The following is a 21604-nucleotide window of genomic DNA, read 5'->3' on the forward strand; positions in this document are numbered from 1 at the left end:
TGAAACCTTTGGGATTACATGTGAAACTCATTTACATAGCTATATGAAACCCCCAAAAACACGACAGCACCTGTGTACATATCAAATGTGAAAGTTAGGTTGTGAAAACACCATGTTCACATGTGCTTTTTTCACAAGGGTTAATATATTATATTCCATTGATTAATTAAGCACCTGAGTATTACTAATTATTTGTATGTTTTGGTATTGCTACATAGCTAACATTTAGCTGATGTAAGCAGCTTTTTACTTACCAGTCTAGAAGAAACATGAGTTCAGAATCAAACTTCATCCCTTTACTCAACAACAGCTGTTTGGAAACAAACACCAGTGTTAACTCATGTCTCTTACACATCTTTTCTTCTACTGAAGTTAGCATGTTAACAAGCTAGCCCTGGCCTGTCCTCTCACTGTAGCCTCTTGTCTGTCCTGAAGACAAAGCTGCTCCACATATGTATTATAACCTTGTATGGCCAATGATCGCCGAAGCTCTTGTCAACCGACAATCACCACTACCTGCTCCTGACATGAAACCATGTTTGGCGAGATGTTTCAGCATCCCTTACTTTAGAAAGACAAAACTAAAAACTAAACCCCTTAAAACAGTTTAATTTCAAAAGCTATTAATAAACAAATTAAGTAAATTTTAAGGGGCATTGCTATTTATTATTTACAGTGAGTAGCTAACGGAAAGTGACAAGATGGGCCAGGGTTAGCTAGTTAGCATGCTAACTTCAGTGCCAGAAAATTTGGGATAGAGACAAAAGTCAACATGTTTCCACCTCTGGAGACAGCTGCTGGTGAGTAAAGGGATGAAAATTGATGCTGAACTCACTCATAACATTTCTTCTAGACTGGTAAGTAAACAGCTGCTAATGCTGATGTTAGCTATGTAGCCATAGCAAAACTTACAAATAGCTCCTTTAAATGGCATTTTAAGGGATTGTTCTCCAGTATTCCTGTAAAGTTCTACAGACTTTACAGAAAGGTTTTAGGTCAAAGCTTCTCTTTCTGATCATCTTGGAGTATTTTTCTACATTGTGCTAAGACAATTTTCCCTTCAACGAAATTGTCTGATTTCTTCTACCACAGCTAAATGGTGTTTGCGAGAGATGCTAATACTGGGTTAGTACTTTGACTCACACATTCAAGGTGTTAGTAAATTCCTCTTTTAATGTGGCATTTCCCCAAAATGGTGGACTGTTCTTTTGAACTTTTTTGTTGTGCAGCTTGTCACACCAGAGCTTAGAGGTGTTCTTTGGGAAAACCAAAAGTAAAGTTCAGTGATGCAGAGTCATGGTGGGTGCGTCCTGCCTTTATGTCTGAGGGCTTCCAGATGGAAAACAGATCATTCTTTGCATTTATCATCTTTGTCTTTGTGCTGTAGGAAGAGAGAAACCCGAGAGCCACTAAGCCAGCATGGAGGGGAGGTGGGGTCTTTTCCTCGGCCTCATCATGGCAGCATGTTTCTACAGCAACACTGCTCAGGAGACAGGTGTGTATGATTATGCAGCTATGACTTAACTTCCTGCATACCAGCACATAAACGATCATTGCAAACGTGCCCCTGCTTCAGCCTTACATCAGCCCATAACATCTGTGAAAACAATCTAGTTTATAGTGTATTCGTGTATATACAGAAATGCATGTGGGTACATACACACACACGCACACACACACACACACGCACACACACACACACACACACACACACACACACACAGCAGATGTGTGTGATAGGTTTTGAAGCTCATGTTCATTGTAAACATATAAAGAGCACCATTACTAACCCTGCACAAGAATGTGTTTTCTGCCGGGCACATGGATATGATGCATTAACTGATTCACAAAAGCACAAAGTCTTGAGCTTAATGGGTTTGATTACCACAAAAAACATCCTTAATAGTTTTCTTATGATTCCCTTATTCAAACAAAAGCTTTTGAAACCTAATTATGTCCTGGAATTTTGTTTTTAAAGTTAAAGAAATATTCTTCTCAAAATCTATAATTTAAGGATGAAGCACTCACCACTGCCTACTATTTACAATTTACACTACAACAACTACTGAGGAGTTTAGGGATTGTGATCCCTCATGATGAAATTAAAGTACTTTTTAATAAAGACTTTTCTTGTTTCCAAGCATGTTTTTTTTTTGTAGCAGAGTTATCTAACAACACAAGTTTATTCCTCTTAGTCTAGTTTGATGGCCAATAACTGCAACATTAGTTTGGATTACAATCTAACTAACCTGACCAGCAACAGGAAACATGATAGATTTGAATCTGTTTGAAGTATTTAGGATAGGATACGTCTTAAGAAAACTATTAAGGTAAATACATACTGATGCTGCCAGGCTCATGAATATCAGGTTTGCATAAGATGAGGTGATTATCTGATGTGGTGAGTAGGAGTGGAAATGTTAAAGGAAAGGCTTGGTTGGATCATCACTTTATCCATCTTCTGTTTGTTCCATCACCATTTTCTGAAGGAAATGAGCACAAGCTGTAAGCAACAAAACTTTATTTTTTCATATTCCTCACGCTTCTGCTTCCAGCAGTCCACCTGAAGGTAAGTGCTTTCAGTGCAGATCCCTGCTCCTGTTCAGAGACAACTCACAACCTTACAACCAGCTGCTCATTTTTTTCTTCTGGCTTGCACATGTGAGCTGCCCCCAACTTCTATCTGTAGATCACACTGACACTTTTTCACCTTTGGCTGCAACACTTTCTCAGAACCAAAAACTGCTTGAGTAGTAAGAGCTTTCCTTGTAGCACCCTGTGACTTCTTATCTCCAAGACCTCTCCATGACTTGACAACCTTCCCCCTCAGTCTGCAAACAAGAGGCTGTAGCTGACATCGTCTTCATGGTCGACGGGTCGTGGAGCATCGGCACTCAGAACTTCGAACAGATCCGTCAGTTTCTGTACACACTGGTCAACAGCTTCGATGTTGGGCCTGACCATGTCCGCATCGGCCTGGTCCAGTACAGCACCAGTCCACGCACCGAGTTCCTGCTCAACACCTATCCGAACAAGGGGGACATACTCCAGTACATCAGCAAATTACCTTACATGGGGGGCGGCACCCATACAGGGCAGGGCTTGGACTTCATGCTGAAGGAGCAGTTTAAGGCAGCAGCTGGAAGCCGGGCTGACCAGAACGTCCCACAGATCGCTGTGGTGATCACTGATGGCAAATCACAAGACAACGTTGAGTCCCACGCCCAGGATCTGAAGAGAAAGGGAATTGTTTTGTATGCAATCGGTATCAAAGAAGCAGATGAAGACCAGCTGAGAGAGATAGCAAATGAGCCGCATAGCCAGCATGTCTACAGCGTGTCTGATTTCGCAGCTCTGCAGGGAATTTCTCAGAGCATCGTCCAGACACTGTGCACAACTGTAGAGGAAGCCAAACGACAAATCCTGCAATTGTCTCAAGGTAACATGTGTCATACCACACAGCCGGCGGTGATCACCAGATCTGACATAAGTATTATTTAAAAGTAGATAGATTTTTTTTATCCCTAGGGAAAATTCATGAAAGTAAGAAATGGTGAGCCAAGTATCACTTACTGGTTGTGGTACCAAGTAATTTAGTTTTTCTGCAAATTTAGATGTCCAACAGAATTCACTCTGACTGAGAGAGGAACCTTGACCAAGGACATTTTTTAAACACAGACAGAATAACAGTAAAACCATTGAGTGTAATTCAGTTAGTTATTAGTGGCAGAAGACTTTCACAGCAAGGTCATTTTAGTAGCATTTCTGGAGTTTTTGATCATATCATATATGGTCCTAGACCCTTATTTGGAATTGTCAAGTTACCTGCTTTTTCCATAAACTTATTAGTTCAATATTTCATTATCATTGCATCAAGTGCCACCATGTTTGAAGCATTTATTGTGTACTTTTTACTTTTAATTGACAGTGCCAATAAGGTGTAAATTCCTGTAGTTTGTGGGGGGTTTTGTCTGCATTGTCAAACTGTTATATTCTAAGGTGGTTCTGTTATTTTGTCCACTCTGTTTATCTAAGCCCACATGCAACTGGTCCGTACTTCAGTTCCACATATTCACAATAAGTTTCAACTACAGTTTTCTACAGTCAGCAGCTCTATGAAGGCAGGTAGTGGATTTGGTGCCTTACTCAAGGAGGTATTAACAACAGCCTTCGAGTGAAGGAACATTTTTTTTTCATTGGTCTATGTTGTTCTAGAATACCAACAATATAGACTTACATGGTATCCTCTACACAAACACTCACACAGACATGATCCTCATCTTGTTGCTCCAAATTCTGACTGTCTTCTTCTTCCTGTCCAGAATGTGCCAGGGCCACTGTGGCCGACATCGTCTTCCTCATTGATGGCTCCTCCAGCATCGGTCAAGCCAACTTCGAGGCAGGCCAGCAGTTTCTCCGCAGTGTTGTCTCAGGCCTTGACATCGGCCCTGACAAAGTTCGGGTTGGCTTGGCACAGTACAGTGACGAACCTCACCAGGAGTTCCTGCTGAAGGACCACATGGACAAGCAATCCCTGCTGGCTGAGATAGGAACGTTCCCCTACCGAAAAGGGGGCACACAAACAGGCAAGGCCATTGACTTCCTCATGGAGAGGTACTTCACAGAAGAGGGCGGTAGCCGAGCAAGCCAACGAGTGCCTCAGATCGCTGTGATCATCACAGATGGCGACTCCATGGATAATGTGACGGCGCCCGCCCAACGCCTGAAGCAGAACGGAGTCATTGCGTTTGCCATCGGGGTGGGAAACGCAAACCTAAAGGAGCTCCAGTCCATTGCCAGCCGGCCTTCAGAGCGCTTCCTGTTTACCATCAATAGCTACCAAGCTCTGGTGGCCTTGACAGACGGTCTGCTGCAAACTGTTTGTGTCTCCATGGGGGATCAGAGGCAAGGTAAGGCAAAGGATTGTGGGGAACATCTTTAGAAAGTTTGATATCTTGCAATAAAGTATAAGAATTAGAGGAAAACAAAAGCATTTGTTTGTCGAAATGTACAGAAGCTGTACTCCAGTTCTTACCTTGCTGCAGTGAATCAAGGGAAACTGGACTTGGTTGTAAATACTTAAGACGTTTCACCTTTCAAGAGTCTTCTTCTGTTCTGAATGACCGGTGAGGACACCAGGGTATTTAACCTCTGTGGGGTCATTATCAAGGTCACTGGTGTCACGTGGTTTGTTAGTGCTTCTGACTGTTGTGACACAACAGTTAGAGTCACATGAGGCCAAGTGTCACCCAAGTTCAGTTGCCCTCGATTCAACTTTTCTAGGAAGTAGAAAGTAGTATGATCGGAACCCACAAGACAGAACACAGAGTAGTGGTGAAAACAACAACTCTTTTATTGCACTTTTAGTTAATGGGGGCGAGTTATGGTGATAAGGGCATGGGGCTGTAGACAGCCCGGCAGGATAATGGCAGAGATAGCCTTACAGACAGGAAACCCATAGAGCTGAGCATGCAAACAAAATCCAACATGGCAAGACATGACAGGAACTGAGCGTGGCAGGAGTATGAATCTGAAGCACAAAAACAACAGGATTACATAAATTTTAGAAAGACTCAGAGCAAACAGGTACCAATCTGAGCTTGGCTGTAGCTTTAATACCGGAGTCCTAATCCTAACAATAACCATGACACACTATGTGCTGTGACTTTTTCCATCTGACATTCTTACAGCTTTGAGTCTCCAGACATAATAGATGATGATCTGTAATGATTAACGTAACACCCTTCAGTGTTGTTTGATGTCAGCTGGCAATAATGCATTGTTGCCAAAATACACAACATTAACAGATAGAGGATGTTTGGGAAATGGGGACAAACAGTGGTGAACTTACTGTTATGCAATTTTAGTGTGGGAACTTTCATTTTTGGTTCATTGGCCCAGCAGAGATCTGTTTGTCACCTCACAGCCTCCCTGTGTAATATTAAAAATCTTTTAATCCAAATGCTTTTAGCAAAGTGCTGGTTATTTCTATAATGCTGAATCGACTTTATTTTGCATCCTTTGCTATCCAGAAAATGTAGCTGGTTAATTTGTAGTTGGTTAATCCTGATTTAAGAATTATGAATTATCAGTATCTTGTTCATGGTAATATACCATATCATTGTGATTTACTATGTTGTAATTAAGAGACACTCACAAGTTTTATCATTTCTATTTGCTTTTTTTCTTCAGCCAGGTTGGTCTGACATAACAGCAGAAGTCATCTCAGTGTTTTTGGCTTGTTTTCTTTCAGCATTGGCAGAAAAATTTGCAGACATTTTCTTCCTGCTGGACAGTGGCATGAGTCCAGGAGAGTTCCAGCAGATCAGGAGCATCCTCGTCCGACTGGTCAACCAACTTAACATTGGAGCATCTGGCCACCGTCTGGGCTTAGCTCAGTATGGTCAAGATACCAAGGTGGAATTTCTTCTTAACGCTTATCAAACCAAAGAGGAGACCCTGGCTGGTGTTAGGCGTTTCCGCCAGCGTCGACTGCAAGCCAACGAGCAACGTTACCTGGGCAGTGCATTGGAGTATGCCAGCACTCACTTTTTCACCAGTGAGGCAGGAAGCCGAGCAGACCAAGGCTACCGACAGTACCTGGTTGTTCTAAGTGGAAAAAATTCAGATGATTCCGTGTATAAGCAGTCACGTCTGATCAAATCAGAGGGAATAACTGTGGTGGGGATGGGCCTCAGTTCAGCGGTGGATGAAATGAGTGTCATAGCCACAGCACCATATGTATACTATTCTCTCAGCAACGTACAAACACTAAAGACTATTTTCGAAACACAGGAACAGGAAATCACTCTTACTGGAGGTAAAAAGCTTTTTATCATACTATTATTATTATTATTATTAAAATCAATTACTTGAGTTCACCTTTTAGAAATCTGTTTTAACCCTTTTATTCAAAGTTACTCTTTTTGAATTTTTGTCCCAGATATGTGAGATGTTTCTCACAGACAGATGAGTAAGCCTGTTTGATTACCATGTTAGCTCATCAAAGATGAATCACAAGTAGAGATCCGACATGCACCTGAGATTTAAGGGTGTTGGCTTGCACTTTTTTAGGAGAGCATCATAGGCTTGGTAGATTTGATATTCCCCTCCATCTTTGTTTACTGTCCATTCCACTGGCCCATTTTTGAATGTTTAGACTTTTACATTCAACAGGGCCAGCGTCAACTTGCCCAACTTGCCCCTCACTATTCAGTTTTTGCTGGTAGTAGTACCAACATCCTTGGTACTTGTAGTATTGCTCCTGCTGGTCAATGTCATAGAACACATAAAAGTCATCCAACTCTGCAAAGAAAGGCAAAATAATTCTGACATGCTCAGAATTTTTCTTGGGATGTTGTTGGTAGTTCCAGATGCTGCATCAGTTGTCCACCATGATGCTAAGCTACATGAACAATTTTGTGTAGTCTAATCAGAGGCAATAGAAATCCAGAAGCAGGCCCTGTGGACTGTGAACCAGGATCAAGGGGCAAACCAGATGTTTCATATTTGAAATACTGTCCTAAAAAAGCTGCCTGTTCCAGCAAGACAAGTTTATAGATGGTCACCAAGAAATGCACTCTGAACTGAGAGAACTGTGCAGATTATATCATGAATATTCCTCGTCTGAGTCTGTCCTTCATCTTGAAAGGTATGTGAATGGTTCAGTGGCTCACAAATGAATTAATATGACTTTATGGTTGTACACTCATTTCACAGATTGCAAAGCAGCCAAACTGGCAGATATCGTGTTCATTGTTGATGAGTCAGGAAGCATTGGAACCCCAAACTTCCAGCTGGTACGTACTTTCCTGCATTCAATTGTCAGAGGCTTGGAAGTTAGTCCAAGTAGAGTCCGAGTTGGCATTGTGATGTACAACGACAGGCCCACAGCACAGGTGTACCTCGACAGCTTCAGCGACAAGAAAGAACTGCTGAATTTCATCAAAATCTTGCCTTACCATGGGGGTGGTACGAACACTGGAGCTGCCCTGAAATTCACCCAGGAGAATGTTTTTACCAAGCAAAGAGGAAGCAGGAAAGATAAGGGCATCCAGCAGGTGGCAGTGGTGATTACAGATGGTGAATCCCAGGACAACGTGAGCCAACCGGCAGCTGATCTCCGTCGGGCTGGTGTCACAGTTTACTCCCTAGGAGTCAAAGATGCCAATAAGGCCCAGCTGGTGGAGATGGCGTCTTATCCTCCCAATAAACATGTGTTCATCGTGGACAGTTTTGTCAAGCTGAAATCTGTGGAGCAGAGCCTGCAGAAAATTCTTTGCACTAACATCTTGCGCCAAGCTATCTCAGTCAATACAAGAAGAACTGGCATCAAACAAGGTCTGAACCAGTGTTTTTTTAATAGTTGACTTCATTTATTTAGATATACACAAATATAAATAAATACATTTACAGTCAAAGTATAAAGAGTATGGTAAAAGCATTTTAAGCATAGAACATTTAATAAAGGGTATCCAGCTGATGCATTGGGAAAAGAACTCACAATATTTTTGCATTTCCTTTCCAGGCTGCGTACAAACAGATGAAGCAGATATCTTCTTCCTGGTTGATCACTCAGGAAGTATTTACCCCGCAGACTTCAAAGACATGAAGAAGTTCATCACTGAGTTTATTAACACCTTCCGTATCGGGCCGCAACATGTCCGCGTGGGGGTTGCAAAATATGCAGATTCTCCAAACTTAGAATTTGATCTGACAACCTACATGGATGCCAAGACATTGGAGAAAGCTGTGGAGGGAATCAAACAAGTAGGAGGTGGGACAGAGACCGGAAGAGCACTGGAGTTCATGGGCCCACTGTTTGACAGAGCAATGGCCACTCGTGGGCATAAAGTCCCAGAGTACCTGGTGGTCATCACTGATGGAAAATCCGCTGATCAGGTCATTGCTCCTGCAGAAAAACTGAGGGCGCAGGGTGTCACTGTCTATGCCATCGGGGTTAAAGAGGCAGATGCAGATGAGCTGCGAGAGATTTCTGGCGACCCTAAGAGGACTTTCTTTGTCAATAATTTTGATGCCCTGAGGCCCATCAAGGATGATATCATCACAGATATCTGCTCTACAGATGGTAAGGAAATACAGAGTAGACTGGAGTTTAAAATGCATTACAACCTTCATCTTTTTGGGAACTTTATGACTTTATTGGACATCCAATAGTAAAGAGATGACAGGAAATGAGGGCAAGCTGGGGAATTTCATGCAACAAAGGTCTTTGGCTGGACATGAAAGCAGGCCTTTGCAGTTCATGGTCAACACCTTAACTTGGTGGCCACCAGGACCCCCCAGCACTTTGCAGACGGGTGGTGTGAGTCTGCGATGATGCAATATTGTCCTATTGATGCTCATCAGTTTTCTTACGCTTGTTCCCCAGATTCACTAAAAATTGGTCACTATGCCCTGACTACCTCCTGTATATCACATTTAGACTGTGCAGATTTATTTTGCAGGTTTACAAAGGTTAATTTACAACTACACACTTTAATTTGTGAATATCACTTCACAAGCTCAAAATCTTATTGATGATGAACTAAAAATTAACTGATGCAGCTGAGATGATGCAGGTGTGTGTTGCACTTTACTTACCACTGAAAAGATTCTGTTATTATATTATTATATCAAGAGCCCCAAGGAAAGGAAAGTAGGAAAACATAAGAATGCTATACTGACATGTCTGTGCTACTGTTTCCACAGCTTGCAAAGACATACCAGGCGACCTTCTCTTTTTGATTGACAGCTCTGGGAGCATCAACCAGCAAGACTATGAGAAAATGAAAGAATTCATGAAATCTGTAATCAAGAAGTCCGCTATAGGGCAGAATGAGGTGCATGTTGGTGTCATGCAGTTCAGCACTGTCCAGAAACTAGAGTTTCCACTCAACCGCTACTACAGCAAAGAAGAAATGTCCAAAGCCATTGATAACATGCTGCAGATTGGTGGCGGCACACACACAGGTGGAGCAATCACAGATGTGTCACAGTATTTTGATGCATCTAGAGGAGGGCGTCCTGACCTAAGGCAGAGGCTGGTAGTGATAACAGATGGCGAGGCCCAAGATCAGGTTAAAGGCCCTGCCATGGCTCTGAGGGACAAAGGAGTATTGGTCTATGCCATTGGAGTTGTGGATGCCAACACCACCCAGCTGCTGGAGATCAGCGGGTCACCAGATAGGATGTATGCTGAGAGGGACTTTGACGCTCTGAAAGACTTAGAGAGCCAGCTGGCCTTGGAGCTCTGTGATCCAGAGAGAGGTGAGAGCAGACTGGGACTACCCCAAAAACACAAAATGTACTTTAAAAGGCATTTCAATAACATAGCATAACAGTTTGTTGCTCATGATTCATATTTCATATTTCAGTACAGAGACTAAATTAAAATTTTATGAATCAAAAATTCCATTGGAAACCATAACTGGTACTGACTTCTATCTTTGACTACAAAACAATACTAATAGTGTTGTTGGACAATACTGTTCTATAAAAGCCAATTTTAAAGTTGTCCTGAAACTTAAATTTGTGGGAAGTTTTGGTTCCCGAAGGCTAAAAAATGCTCAACTGTAAACATAACCCAGCTGACTCTTGGATAGATTGGATAATATTTTGCTAGCTAACAAGACTGAACATGTAAATTAGAGAGCTGGAAAGTGGTTATGATGGAAGACAAGTATATAAACTGTTCTGTTAAGTTACTGATTTGTTATAATGTAAATGCTTTAATTGTTTCATCAACTTTCTTTCTACCCTTCCTCCTGAACACATTTACCCTTTACCCTTTTATTTCCAACCAGAGTGTAAGAAGACAGAAGAAGCTGATATAATTTTCCTGGTGGACGGCTCTACAAGCATCACCCTGCAAAAGTTCAGAAGCATGCAGAAGTTTATGGAGTCAATGGTGAACCAAACTACAGTTGGAAAAGACCTGACTCGCTTTGGGGTCATTCTCTACTCCACCATCCCCAATTCCATTTTTACTCTGAAACAGTACAGCTCTAAACGAGAAGTTCTTCAAGCAATAGCTGCCCTGAAGTCCCCATATGGAGACACCTACACTGGCAAAGCCTTGGCATACTCATTACAGTACTTTGAAGCTGCAAATGGTGGTCGGGCAGAACGCCAGGTGCCTCAGATTCTCATGGTGATCACAGATGGCGATGCTACCGACAGCAACAATCTGGTTGCACCTTCCTTGGCACTGCGAGACAAAGGGATCAATGTTTTCAGTATTGGAGTGGAAGGAGCGAACAGGGCACAGCTGGAGATCATGGCTGGTCATGAAGCATCCAGAGTTTTCTATGTGGACAATTTCGAAGCCTTGGAAACTCTGCACAAGAATATTACTCATGTCCTCTGCAATTCCACCAAGCCAAGTAAGGGGCAGAAGTATCAGCATTTCAGTAATCTTGTCAAATATAAAAGTAACCTACAACATATTCATGTACTTGCTTTGAGCATATCTGCCAAGGCAATGTACCTGTAATAAAAAAACGTCACCCCATCAATGTATCCACTGGGCTCTGGTGTATTATGTACTCAAGTGTTCAACGTTTTTCTCTTTGCTTTTGCAGTTTGTGAAAAACAGAAGGCTGACCTGGTCTTCCTAATCGATCAGTCTGGCAGCATCGACCCAGCAGATTACACCATCATGAAGAAGTTCACAACAGACCTAGTGAACAGCTTCAAAGTCAGTGAAAATTTAGTGCGTGTTGGACTTGCCCAGTTCAGCAGCACTTTCCAGCACGAGTTTTACCTCAACAAGTTCTACACTGAGCAAGTGGTGACCAAGCACATCTTGGATATGCAGCAGCTCGGTGGAGGAACCAACATTGGACTGGCCCTTGATTCCGTCAGGGAATATTTTGAGGCAGCACGAGGCAGCCGTAGATCTGAAGGGATCTCCCAGAATCTCGTGTTAATCACAGATGGTGAATCGCAGGATGAGGTGGAAGACGCAGCCGACCGTCTCAGGAATCTCGGGATAGAGGTGTTTGCCATTGGCATTGGAGACGTCCATGACCTGGAGCTCCTGCAGATCACCGGCACCCCAGAGAGGCTGTTTACTGTGCAGAACTTTGGTAGCTTGGAAAAGATCAAGCAAAAGGTGGTCGACACCATCTGCAAATCCAAACCCATCGAAGAACAAAGCAGTGAGTTGAAAACTATAACTCTGGCTCTCTGTATGTCTCCCTGTATTTCTCACCATATTCCTCTATGTCTATGGCTGCCAAAGGTAAAGACATGTTGTTCTCTTTGCTGCAGGCTGCACCATTGATATCGCTATGGGATTTGATATTACTCAAAGGCCCGGAGCTCCTGGTGAGATGCTGATCAGCGGTCACACCAAGCTCCAGACCTTCCTGCCAGAGATCGCCCATTACATTTCGTCAGTACCAGGACTGTGCTGTGTCGGCACCACTCCTGTCACTACCAACATCGCCTACCGGTTGGTGAGCCGTGATGGACGAACCCTGTATGATTACAACTTCGAGGACTACAGCGAGGAAGTAGTGAGGAAAGTCATGGCCGTGAATTTGGTGGAGCCCACTTATTTCAACACTGCCCTGCTGAAATCCTTCGAGGAAAAGTTCAGACTTTCCAGTGCTGGTGTGAAGGTGAGTCTGAGACATACCATACAAGTCTTACATACACAAAAAACACATTGTTTTAGAGAGATGATGGAACTGGTTTGATATTTTGATAGCACTCCTAACTCTTAAGAGTGTCGCAGGGATGACATACTTTTATTAGAGAATATAAAAACAGTTTCTGATCCTGACAGGTTTAGTTCAGCAGGATCATCTTCACTAATGAACATCACTTTATGATGTTTGAAGCTTAAACACAATCAGCAGAAGTAAAAAGCTATTGTTAGCCCATAAACCAACTACACCAGTCACATGACTTCAACACCACTTCAAGAAATCAGGACTGGGATCATTACTGATGTATTTTATGTTGTAGAATAAAATGTGAAAATCTTTTTAGCTTGTGTTACACCTGAGCGAAAATGCAACTAATTTCCTGGTTTCAGGGCTCATTCCTGCATAACTCTATTTGTGGTATTCTATTCATAATACTGTTTAAGTGTTGTTTACAACATCAGCTGCTAGTTAAATAAAGAATATTGCATTTGTCAGTCAGCACTTAGACTAGTTTCATGCAAGTTAGACAGTCTCACAAAAACAGAAACAAACAATGAGAAGGGAAAAGAGAGTTTCAGCTATTTTTTCACTCACCATGTGAGTTCAGCCAGTAAACTTCTTCATAGCTGGTAAATTCTTCTGAAGTGATCATAAGGGATTGCTTGAGGATGCAGCCAGGTGTTAAAGTATTGAAAGAGTTGTAATTTGCTTGCAATAAATAGACGTGAAAATTAGTCTATCTCAACATTATCTGGAGACATATTAGGCTCTGACTGTGTGGGATTTGTGAAGGAAAACTACTGTTAATTGATTTTGAAGTACTTTCATGTGGTTGTTTAAACACTCTGGAACTAATTTGTAACTTTATTTGATGCCTAACGTCAAATCTGGTGTCAGTGTAGGATTAAACAAACCATGGCAACTATTAGCAAGTTGGCCAGACACCTCTGGTTGATCAGACTTTTGTTCAGTGCTAAATCACCAGCCTTCTTTAATCCAGTAAAATCATTACTTTTCCAAAACATTAGGACTATATACTCTATTATTACTTAAACTTATTATTACTTGCTCTATAATCCAAGGGTGAGTGATTGATTATGGAGTTGCTCTTTGGCTACAGTTGATCAATGGTCAGTTTAATTTGCAGACCAGTCAAAATAAGGTGCTGAGATAAAAACAATAAAAGCAGTCTAACGTGACTAACCTCATCCATCAGGTGCTGGTGATCTTCTCAGACGGACTCGATGAAGACGTGATGACCCTGGAACATCAATCAGAGCTGCTGCGAAAGTCTGGTAAAAACTGACAGGCAGAGGTTTTTAGTGGAGACCAAATGTGACCTCAATTTGGATTTCTAATTATATCTAAAGTTAATAGGGCCCTATTTTTGTTGTAGTGTTACGACCAGCACAAGCAGCACTCAGAGACTTTGGTCGTTTCCTGACCTTGAAATTAGCTTTGTCCATCTGTGTGGGCGTTTGGTGCCAAGCTCAGAGTCACAGTTAGCAGGTGGGAGGTTCATTCAAATGAGACGGCGCAAATGAGCTGTTGATACTTTGGTGTAAAATATGTTTTTAGACTTTGTGCTTAGAACAGATATCTTAGCAGCACATCTGTTTCTGGTGAAACATCAGTCTGCTGCCAAACTGGTGGTTTTATCAACAAGAGAAAATGAAATAATGTGCAGCAATGATGGAGTAATGTTTCAAATGTAAACAAACCCCTTGATTTATCAATCCCCATCCGATCTATGCATTTAAATCAGCAGTATCTGTTGTCCACAGCTGCTTCATACTGTATGAAATGTTTCTCCTGCAGTTCATTAAATGCCTGCAGCACCTGAAGGCAGCAGGACACAATTAGACATAGAGAGCAGCCCCATAAGAAACCATATCGCACTGTTGATATTCTGGTGTTGAGATGTCAGATTACAGTCCTGTGTGTCATTGTCTTTTTTCTTACTCTTAAAATGCATGACTGTCACACTTTACTGTATGATGTGACCATTTATGAAGTGACATACAGAAGATATAAAGCTGATGGTATCAGGTTGATGGCGTCATATAAATGGCTTCATCAACATTTCTTTTATTTAAATAAAAACACACACAGTCTGCCTCAGGCTGCAGATTTGTATTGCTGTGTTCAGGTTGTGGAGAAGCCTCTTTCCATTTGTTGAGCGGTTGTGGTCATACCTCGCTGTGATTGGTTCAGCTGTGATCGGCTCAGCTGTTTCAGCGCGATGAGACCAGTGATGTGATTGGCTGAGTGTGTATTAACTTTTTGCATTTTGCTCTGCCATTCGTACATGAACCAAAAGATCAGGTGCACTTGGAGAGGCCCACACAGACCTGTTGCTTTGTGTTGGTCTTGTCTTTGTACAGTTAAAATACATTTCTTGGAGTGCACTACAGTAACAGCTAATAACGACACATAAATGTTATGTTCTTGCGTGTTTTTTGTCTGCAGGGGTCAGCGCTCTGCTGACCGTGGCTCTGGAGGGAGTGCGTGATCCCGCCCAGCTGCAGATGGTGGAGTTCGGTCGAGGATTCGGCTACAAACTTCCTCTGAGCATCGGTATGCCGAGTGTCGGCAGCACCATCCTCAAACAGATTGTAAGTCAGTAACAGACTGTTGTGATAGACATCCTATTTACATGTTCAGATCTGACTGGAAAGATTTACTAGACAATACATGGCTCCTAATTCTAAAATAACATCTGGAAACAAGTTGATTTATTTTATGAAATAAATTTACCCTCATGGTTGAAAATACACCAGCCAGTGTTTTAGCATACTGAATGCTTACCTGGATAAAGGACACAAGCGAAGCCTCATTTAACACCCCTCATGGTTTGACACTAGTGGTCATTAGAGGAATTGCGGGTTTTAGTTCTTAACTGTTGGTGCTTCATGTTTTAGCCTCACACGTTGATCCTTGTTTTGACACAGATAATGTTACAGCCTCCTCCCTGGGCAACAATTAGCATTTGTATGTTCACCAAAACTGAAATTTGTGAGAGCTTTGCACAGCTCTCTGTCTCCACCCTGAGTGAATCTCAGACAGTACTGATCCCAGTGACATGAATCCCAGTTTGAGATATTGTTGGTGGAACTGGACGCTCATTTTTCTCCCAACAAAAACAACATGCTGAAATATTTTAATGTTGGTGTAGCCATGCTAGCAGTTTCCCCCTGCTTCCAGCCTTTGTGCTAAGCTAGGCTAACCACATCCTGGTCCTGTCCCTGCACTGGACGCACACACTGAGACTTCCTGCTGAACTTTGTTATCAGCTGGTTCATTGATCTCATGTTTTTAATGTTTGTCAGTCACTGTTATGAAGCTAATCTTTCATATGTTGTGTTGTGTCCGAACCATTGCTCTTTATCCTGTTAGAGTCGATACAACACTCGCTTTTGTGGGCCGATGAGAACACTTAAAAATCTCCCATAAATAATTAACTTGTCTCAGAGCGTTGGAACAGTTCTGCTAATCACCCAGATATTTCCGCCAGCTTTCTCTTGTTGTTTCAGAAGTCTGGTGCCGCAGCTGAAAGATGAGAATAAGTGATGGAGAGATTCTTTTTCTAAAAGAAACTAATTTGTTCAGAAAGGGTTTCCTGTCCGGGCATCTTTGCTTGCAGGAACAGAAAACCCTCAAGGAGGTGGTGACTGGAGAGAATATGCAAATTATTCATCACGTTGAGAAATGAAAATAAATAACTAGAGTCCAGTAAGCTGCAGCGGAAAGATGTCCCAGCTTTTGTGACAAAAAAATCAGGAGCCATAACCTTTAGCAGGAGATAAAATTCACTGTTGACTTAATTTTATTTTCTCATATATCCAGATTATTGTTTGACCTCAAAGAGGAAAAATGTTTTTAGAGGAAAATGTAACTATGTTCCATCAGCTATTTTATTGTTTGTATAATGAACATTTTATTGAATGTTTGAACAAAGACAAATGATAAGATACACGAAGACCCATAAATCACACAAAAACACACACACACTTCCTGTTAAAGCAAGTTTTTCATCCCCCCTGTCACCAAGTGCTGCTCTTTGTGGAAGCTGTTGGTTTGGTCTCGACCTCATCCTGTAAAGTGTTGTGAGATAATGTATAATATGTTTTGGCGCTATACAAAAAAAAATTGAATTGAATTCTGTGTGTAACGTTCCCTCTCGCTGCTCTCTGTCTCTCTGCAGGACACGGTCTCAGACAGGGAGTGCTGCAATGTTATGTGCAAATGTTCAGGACATGAAGGCATCCGTGGCTCTCGGGGGCCCCCGGGGTCAAAGGTGACTAAAATATACAAATCTTTAAACTTCAAATATGATGTCAAGATTGTTTGGAAAAATGTGTCGAAAGCCATAAGAGGCCTGGTCCAGACACGAGGCCTGGTTCAACAGTGGATATTTCAAAATAAAACTTTAAGTCCCTTTTTCCTTGTATCCCAAGGTCAGTGTTAAATGTAACTGCTACATAGAGCTGAGTGTGGGACACCTGTTTATCTTAGGGCTGAGAGGAATGACTTCCATATTTAAAGAAAAATGAATAAGTTTCATTGAAGCTGTTTGTGTTTTCTGAACAGGGTCTGTCTGGACAGAAGGGTTACCCCGGGTTCCCGGGAGAGGAGGGCATCGCTGTAAGTGCTTCCTCATTCCACCGATCCACATTCACTCATTCATTTAAACATTCAAAGTGATTAAACTGTGACCTGGTGGTGGTGCTAGAGGAAAGGTCGAGGACCATCAGAGATCTTACAGTTCATCCTGAGGGGAACAAGAACGTCTGATGAGATGTTTCAGTCTGGACAAGAGTGACGGAGCATCTGATGGTCAGAGTGAATCACTGTGAGGTCACAGCTGACTCAGCACAGTCCTCTGCTGGACTCCCACATGCTGCATCACTGCTCACGTTGTTTGTACGTTGCAGGGCGAGCGAGGACCTCCAGGACCCAGTGGACCACAGGGCGCTGAGGGATGTGCTGGCATCAGAGGACCAAAGGTAGAACATTGCTCAATAATACGCCAAAATACTGTACAGATACTGATGTTATCAGAGATTAGTTATCATTCATATAATGTGAGAAAAACAGCTTTTGTTAGCCAGATGTTAACGACGTGTCTGATTCCTCCCGTTTGTGTCTACAGGGCTACAGAGGCCTCCGTGGAAACAGGGTGAGTGAATCAGGCTACTGGAATGTAAAGTGAGTTAAACGAGGAAGTTGTGTGATGATCTGCATGTAGTGAGGAATGTTTGGATAAACACTAAAGTCCAGATAGAGTAGAAGTAGAAGACACAGACAGGGAGAAGGATTATTGCTGACTCTGGAGTCTCTTCCAATGTTGCAGGGTGAAGATGGAGAGGACGGACTGGACGGAGTCAACGGAGAACAGGTACCAACTGCAGCAGCAAGTCTGAATAAAGAAAATCATTAGACATCATCATCATCATCAGGTGTCTCTGTAATCTCTAATTCAGGTTTTCAAATAGTGAGGCACCTCCCCGTGGGGACAAGAGACAGTTCCTTCAAACTCTCAGCGTCAGTTTCGTGTAAAATTGTGCTTTATGTCAGAGTCGTAACTCAGTCAAATCTGAACACACAAACATGATACACAGATTTTTAAATTCAGTGTGACCTACACTTCAAAAGGAAGTGTGTGTTTTCATCCCCAAGTAAACATCTGCATAAATCTGCTCAGGAATCATAGAAGAAAGACGCTGGTTATCACTGCAGAACCTGAATCCTTGAGCTGTGTTTCTCTGGTTCTGTGTTCACAGGGAGCGACAGGAAGCGATGGACCCCGAGGAGAGAGAGGAAACCCAGGAAACCCTGTATGTCTGATCATTGATTTGTTAGCAGTTAATTAATCAGCAGTTTCACCAAACACGCAGTATCAACAGATTTTACATTACAAAGAAAATTAATTAGAAGAAAGCAGAAGAAAATATATTGTAATTATTTGCATAACATGGTAATGGTTTTATGTTTTATTAGCACACTAGCACAGGTTACGTTCATTTTATTGTTAATAGAAAAATATATATTGTAACATTTTAATTGAAATATTGTACATCAGAATATAACTTGAATTAACATAAAATGTCATAACATTAATAATTAACTTATTTGTATTAATATTCATATTATTATTGATGATAGTTATGTTACATCTACTTTTTTATTATATTGTATTTTTAAAAATATTTCTTATATTTTTTTTAAGGTAAACACAAGAAACTTGTGCTACAAATAATAATAATAATAATAATAATATTGTTTAAATATATTTTGTCATTTTAAATTACAATATAATCAGTAATTTTATAACTTAGATGCATTTAAATGTAAATTTATACTTTTGATGGACTTAACAATAATCAACTTAGTTTTGATTTAATTTATTTAATGTAGTGTTTATTTGTTGATTATTGTCTTATAAATATTTTGTCATAGTTCTTTATACTTTCTATGATTAATTGCTGTTTACATTTCATTATTTACATTTCAACAGATGCTCAAACACAAAGAGTTACAACACTGCTCAGTATATTTAGATTACACCAACACTTTACGCTTCTATTTGTTTTCTTTTGTGGTTTTTCAGTCACTTTGTTGATTTATTTGTATATATTTAATCTTTAATTAACCAGGAAGTCTCTTAAGATACATTCCTTCTTTTAAAGCAGAGATGTAACAAATAATAATTGTCACATCATAACAAAAGAACTTATTATTAATTTACAACAAACACAAGAAAACACAGCTGAGACGTGTGTCATGTGACATCTGTTCAGTGGAATTCCCCTTCAGCAAACAGGCTGCCATGATGGAGTGAAGCTTGGAGGGGTTGACCTCTGACCTCCGTTTGGTTGATTGATGAGGTTTAATTGTCGTCCTCAGGGCATCCCAGGTATCAGAGGGGAGGCAGGGCTGAAAGGAGAGCGAGGACTGAGAGGAGATCCGGTGAGTACCGTACAACAGTGTATTTAAAGAATTTAAAGTATCTAATAATCTTTATTTATATTTTATTTCATCATACAAAACTTTTCACACATCAAATGTAAAACAGGTAATTAAGGCCTTTTAGACGCCTTATGTGTTGTTTTAGTAAAACGGTAGTATTAGTTGTCCCAGCCCTGAGCCAACAGCCTCCACCAATCTGAAGGAGGGGAGCTTGAGAGGCAAAACCCAGGGCCCTAAAAGTCCAGAGAGCCCTCACCATTGCTTGTGACACTTACTGCTGTGAGTGAACAGAAACCCTAACCCTAACCCTAACAGAAATAACTGTCGACCACGTCACAACCACATCACATTTTCTTCACCAGATACAACACAAGCAAAAAGAACTGCTAACCCTAACCTAACCCTCCAACAGAAGCCCATCCCTATTATAGTGTTACTGTCGCATGTTTATGATCAGAGTCAATTTCCTAAAATATTACAGATACACACAGATGAACTCAAAATGTAGGTGAGACAAAAGAAAACGGACAAACAATAGAATTCAATTCCACAATAGAAAAAAATAAAAATAAGTTCAAGAGTTGAAAATCGATTAATCTTTAAGTCCAAAAACTGGAGGAGATTTATTAAGAAGACTTTTATAGAAATGTCGTGTATCTCTTTTTGTAAAACATTTCCTTATTCTGCTCTGTTTACTGAAATATTTTGACGTTATGGATAATTGTTGTCTGATTACTCTCTCTCTCTCTCTCTCTCTCTCTCTCTCTCTCTCTCTCTCTCTGTTCCTCAGTGTCTCTCTCCCTCCAGATTCTGCTGTATTGAACCTTTAGTCTGACATTCTCTCTCTCTCTCTCTCTCTCTCTCTTTTTATGTCCTCGGTCTGTGTTTATATTACAGCTCCAACCAGATCAAACCGCATCAGTCCACTCTCAGATGTTGTTATTTCCTGGTGTGATCTGCTGATCTGAAAGACCAGGAACGAGTCACATGACTCTTAGGTGCTTAAAGCTCCTATCGGCAGAGGATGAAATAAGACACTGCCTCATGTAATAAAGAAATCAGCTGAGCGTTCAAAGATACCGTAATATATTGACATAGAGATTCTGTATACTATTAAAACGCTAAAGAGTCTTGGAATATTTTGGGATAATTCATTTACAGACGCATGACAGATTTTTTTACTGATTTATTTTTGGCTGAAAAGAACAGGAAGGAAGAGTCCGAGTGTTCCCGTCAAAATAAATTCCTTAATATCAAAGTTTCAGATTTTGAAAATCCCTTAAAGAAACTACAAATCTAATTTTTTGTCACTTTTTTTTTCCAAACTGCTGGAGCTCACATTTTGTAATTTAATCCTGAAGTTGACTGATAATAACAAATGATATTTAATGCTTCTTGGCCATATTTTAAGGTTTCATATTCACCCAGTTCCAACAAGTACAAAGACAAATCAGCTGCTGCTGTTGAACTGGACACAGAGAAGAAAATAATCAGTTTAAATGTACGTCACATGTCTGGAGTTTTACCTTTAACACATCCAAAGAATAGATGTAGAAAATACAACTTTCTTTGAGTTTCCTGGCAGTAAACACAGTTGTAATCAATATTTATTTTTTATTCTTTTTCTTTTTTACTTAAAAACATTATTAATCGAGCATAAAGAGAAAAACGTTTAAACCTCTTCTTCAGGGTTTTACTGATGATTCATTTTGTTTTGACTAATTTCAAAATTCTGTTTTTTAACCTGGATTATTTTAAACAGTGGTGATTGCAGAAATTTGCAATCAATATTCCAGTTTGACAGATTTCTGTATAAACATTGACGGACTGAGACAAAATGAGTTTGAATTTCTTTTAATTTCTTTGATTACAAAACTGAATATTTTCTTTCTGTTGATCTGACAGGTTTGATTTGATGAAGATAGAGTTAGTTATTGTGTGACTCAGTATCACTGCTACATGAACACAAAGTAAAAGTA

The 21604-nt window shown here is 40.8% G+C and overlaps 1 protein-coding gene across 2 annotated transcripts in view; it reads left to right on the forward strand.

The window, feature by feature from the left end:
• The window catches only part of LOC130172323 (collagen alpha-6(VI) chain-like), a 59450-nt gene that overhangs the window by 20270 nt on the left and 17576 nt on the right, over nucleotides 1–21604 (forward strand). For both annotated transcript variants that reach the window (XM_056380956.1, XM_056380957.1), the window contains exons 3-21: nucleotides 1388–1495; nucleotides 2831–3439; nucleotides 4323–4910; nucleotides 6254–6820; nucleotides 7720–8340; nucleotides 8528–9088; nucleotides 9712–10269; nucleotides 10806–11384; nucleotides 11583–12161; nucleotides 12274–12626; nucleotides 13873–13951; nucleotides 15126–15271; nucleotides 16861–16953; nucleotides 17247–17300; nucleotides 17591–17662; nucleotides 17809–17835; nucleotides 18010–18054; nucleotides 18440–18493; nucleotides 19563–19625. In XM_056380956.1, the coding sequence (XP_056236931.1) occupies nucleotides 1420–1495; nucleotides 2831–3439; nucleotides 4323–4910; nucleotides 6254–6820; nucleotides 7720–8340; nucleotides 8528–9088; nucleotides 9712–10269; nucleotides 10806–11384; nucleotides 11583–12161; nucleotides 12274–12626; nucleotides 13873–13951; nucleotides 15126–15271; nucleotides 16861–16953; nucleotides 17247–17300; nucleotides 17591–17662; nucleotides 17809–17835; nucleotides 18010–18054; nucleotides 18440–18493; nucleotides 19563–19625 (5724 nt within the window). In that variant the 5' untranslated portion in view covers nucleotides 1388–1419. The remainder of the gene's footprint in view (nucleotides 1–1387; nucleotides 1496–2830; nucleotides 3440–4322; nucleotides 4911–6253; nucleotides 6821–7719; nucleotides 8341–8527; nucleotides 9089–9711; nucleotides 10270–10805; nucleotides 11385–11582; nucleotides 12162–12273; nucleotides 12627–13872; nucleotides 13952–15125; nucleotides 15272–16860; nucleotides 16954–17246; nucleotides 17301–17590; nucleotides 17663–17808; nucleotides 17836–18009; nucleotides 18055–18439; nucleotides 18494–19562; nucleotides 19626–21604) is intronic.

This window comes from Seriola aureovittata, chromosome 7 (assembly GCF_021018895.1).
Source record: "Seriola aureovittata isolate HTS-2021-v1 ecotype China chromosome 7, ASM2101889v1, whole genome shotgun sequence".
NCBI classification, from domain to species: Eukaryota; Metazoa; Chordata; class Actinopteri; order Carangiformes; family Carangidae; genus Seriola; species Seriola aureovittata.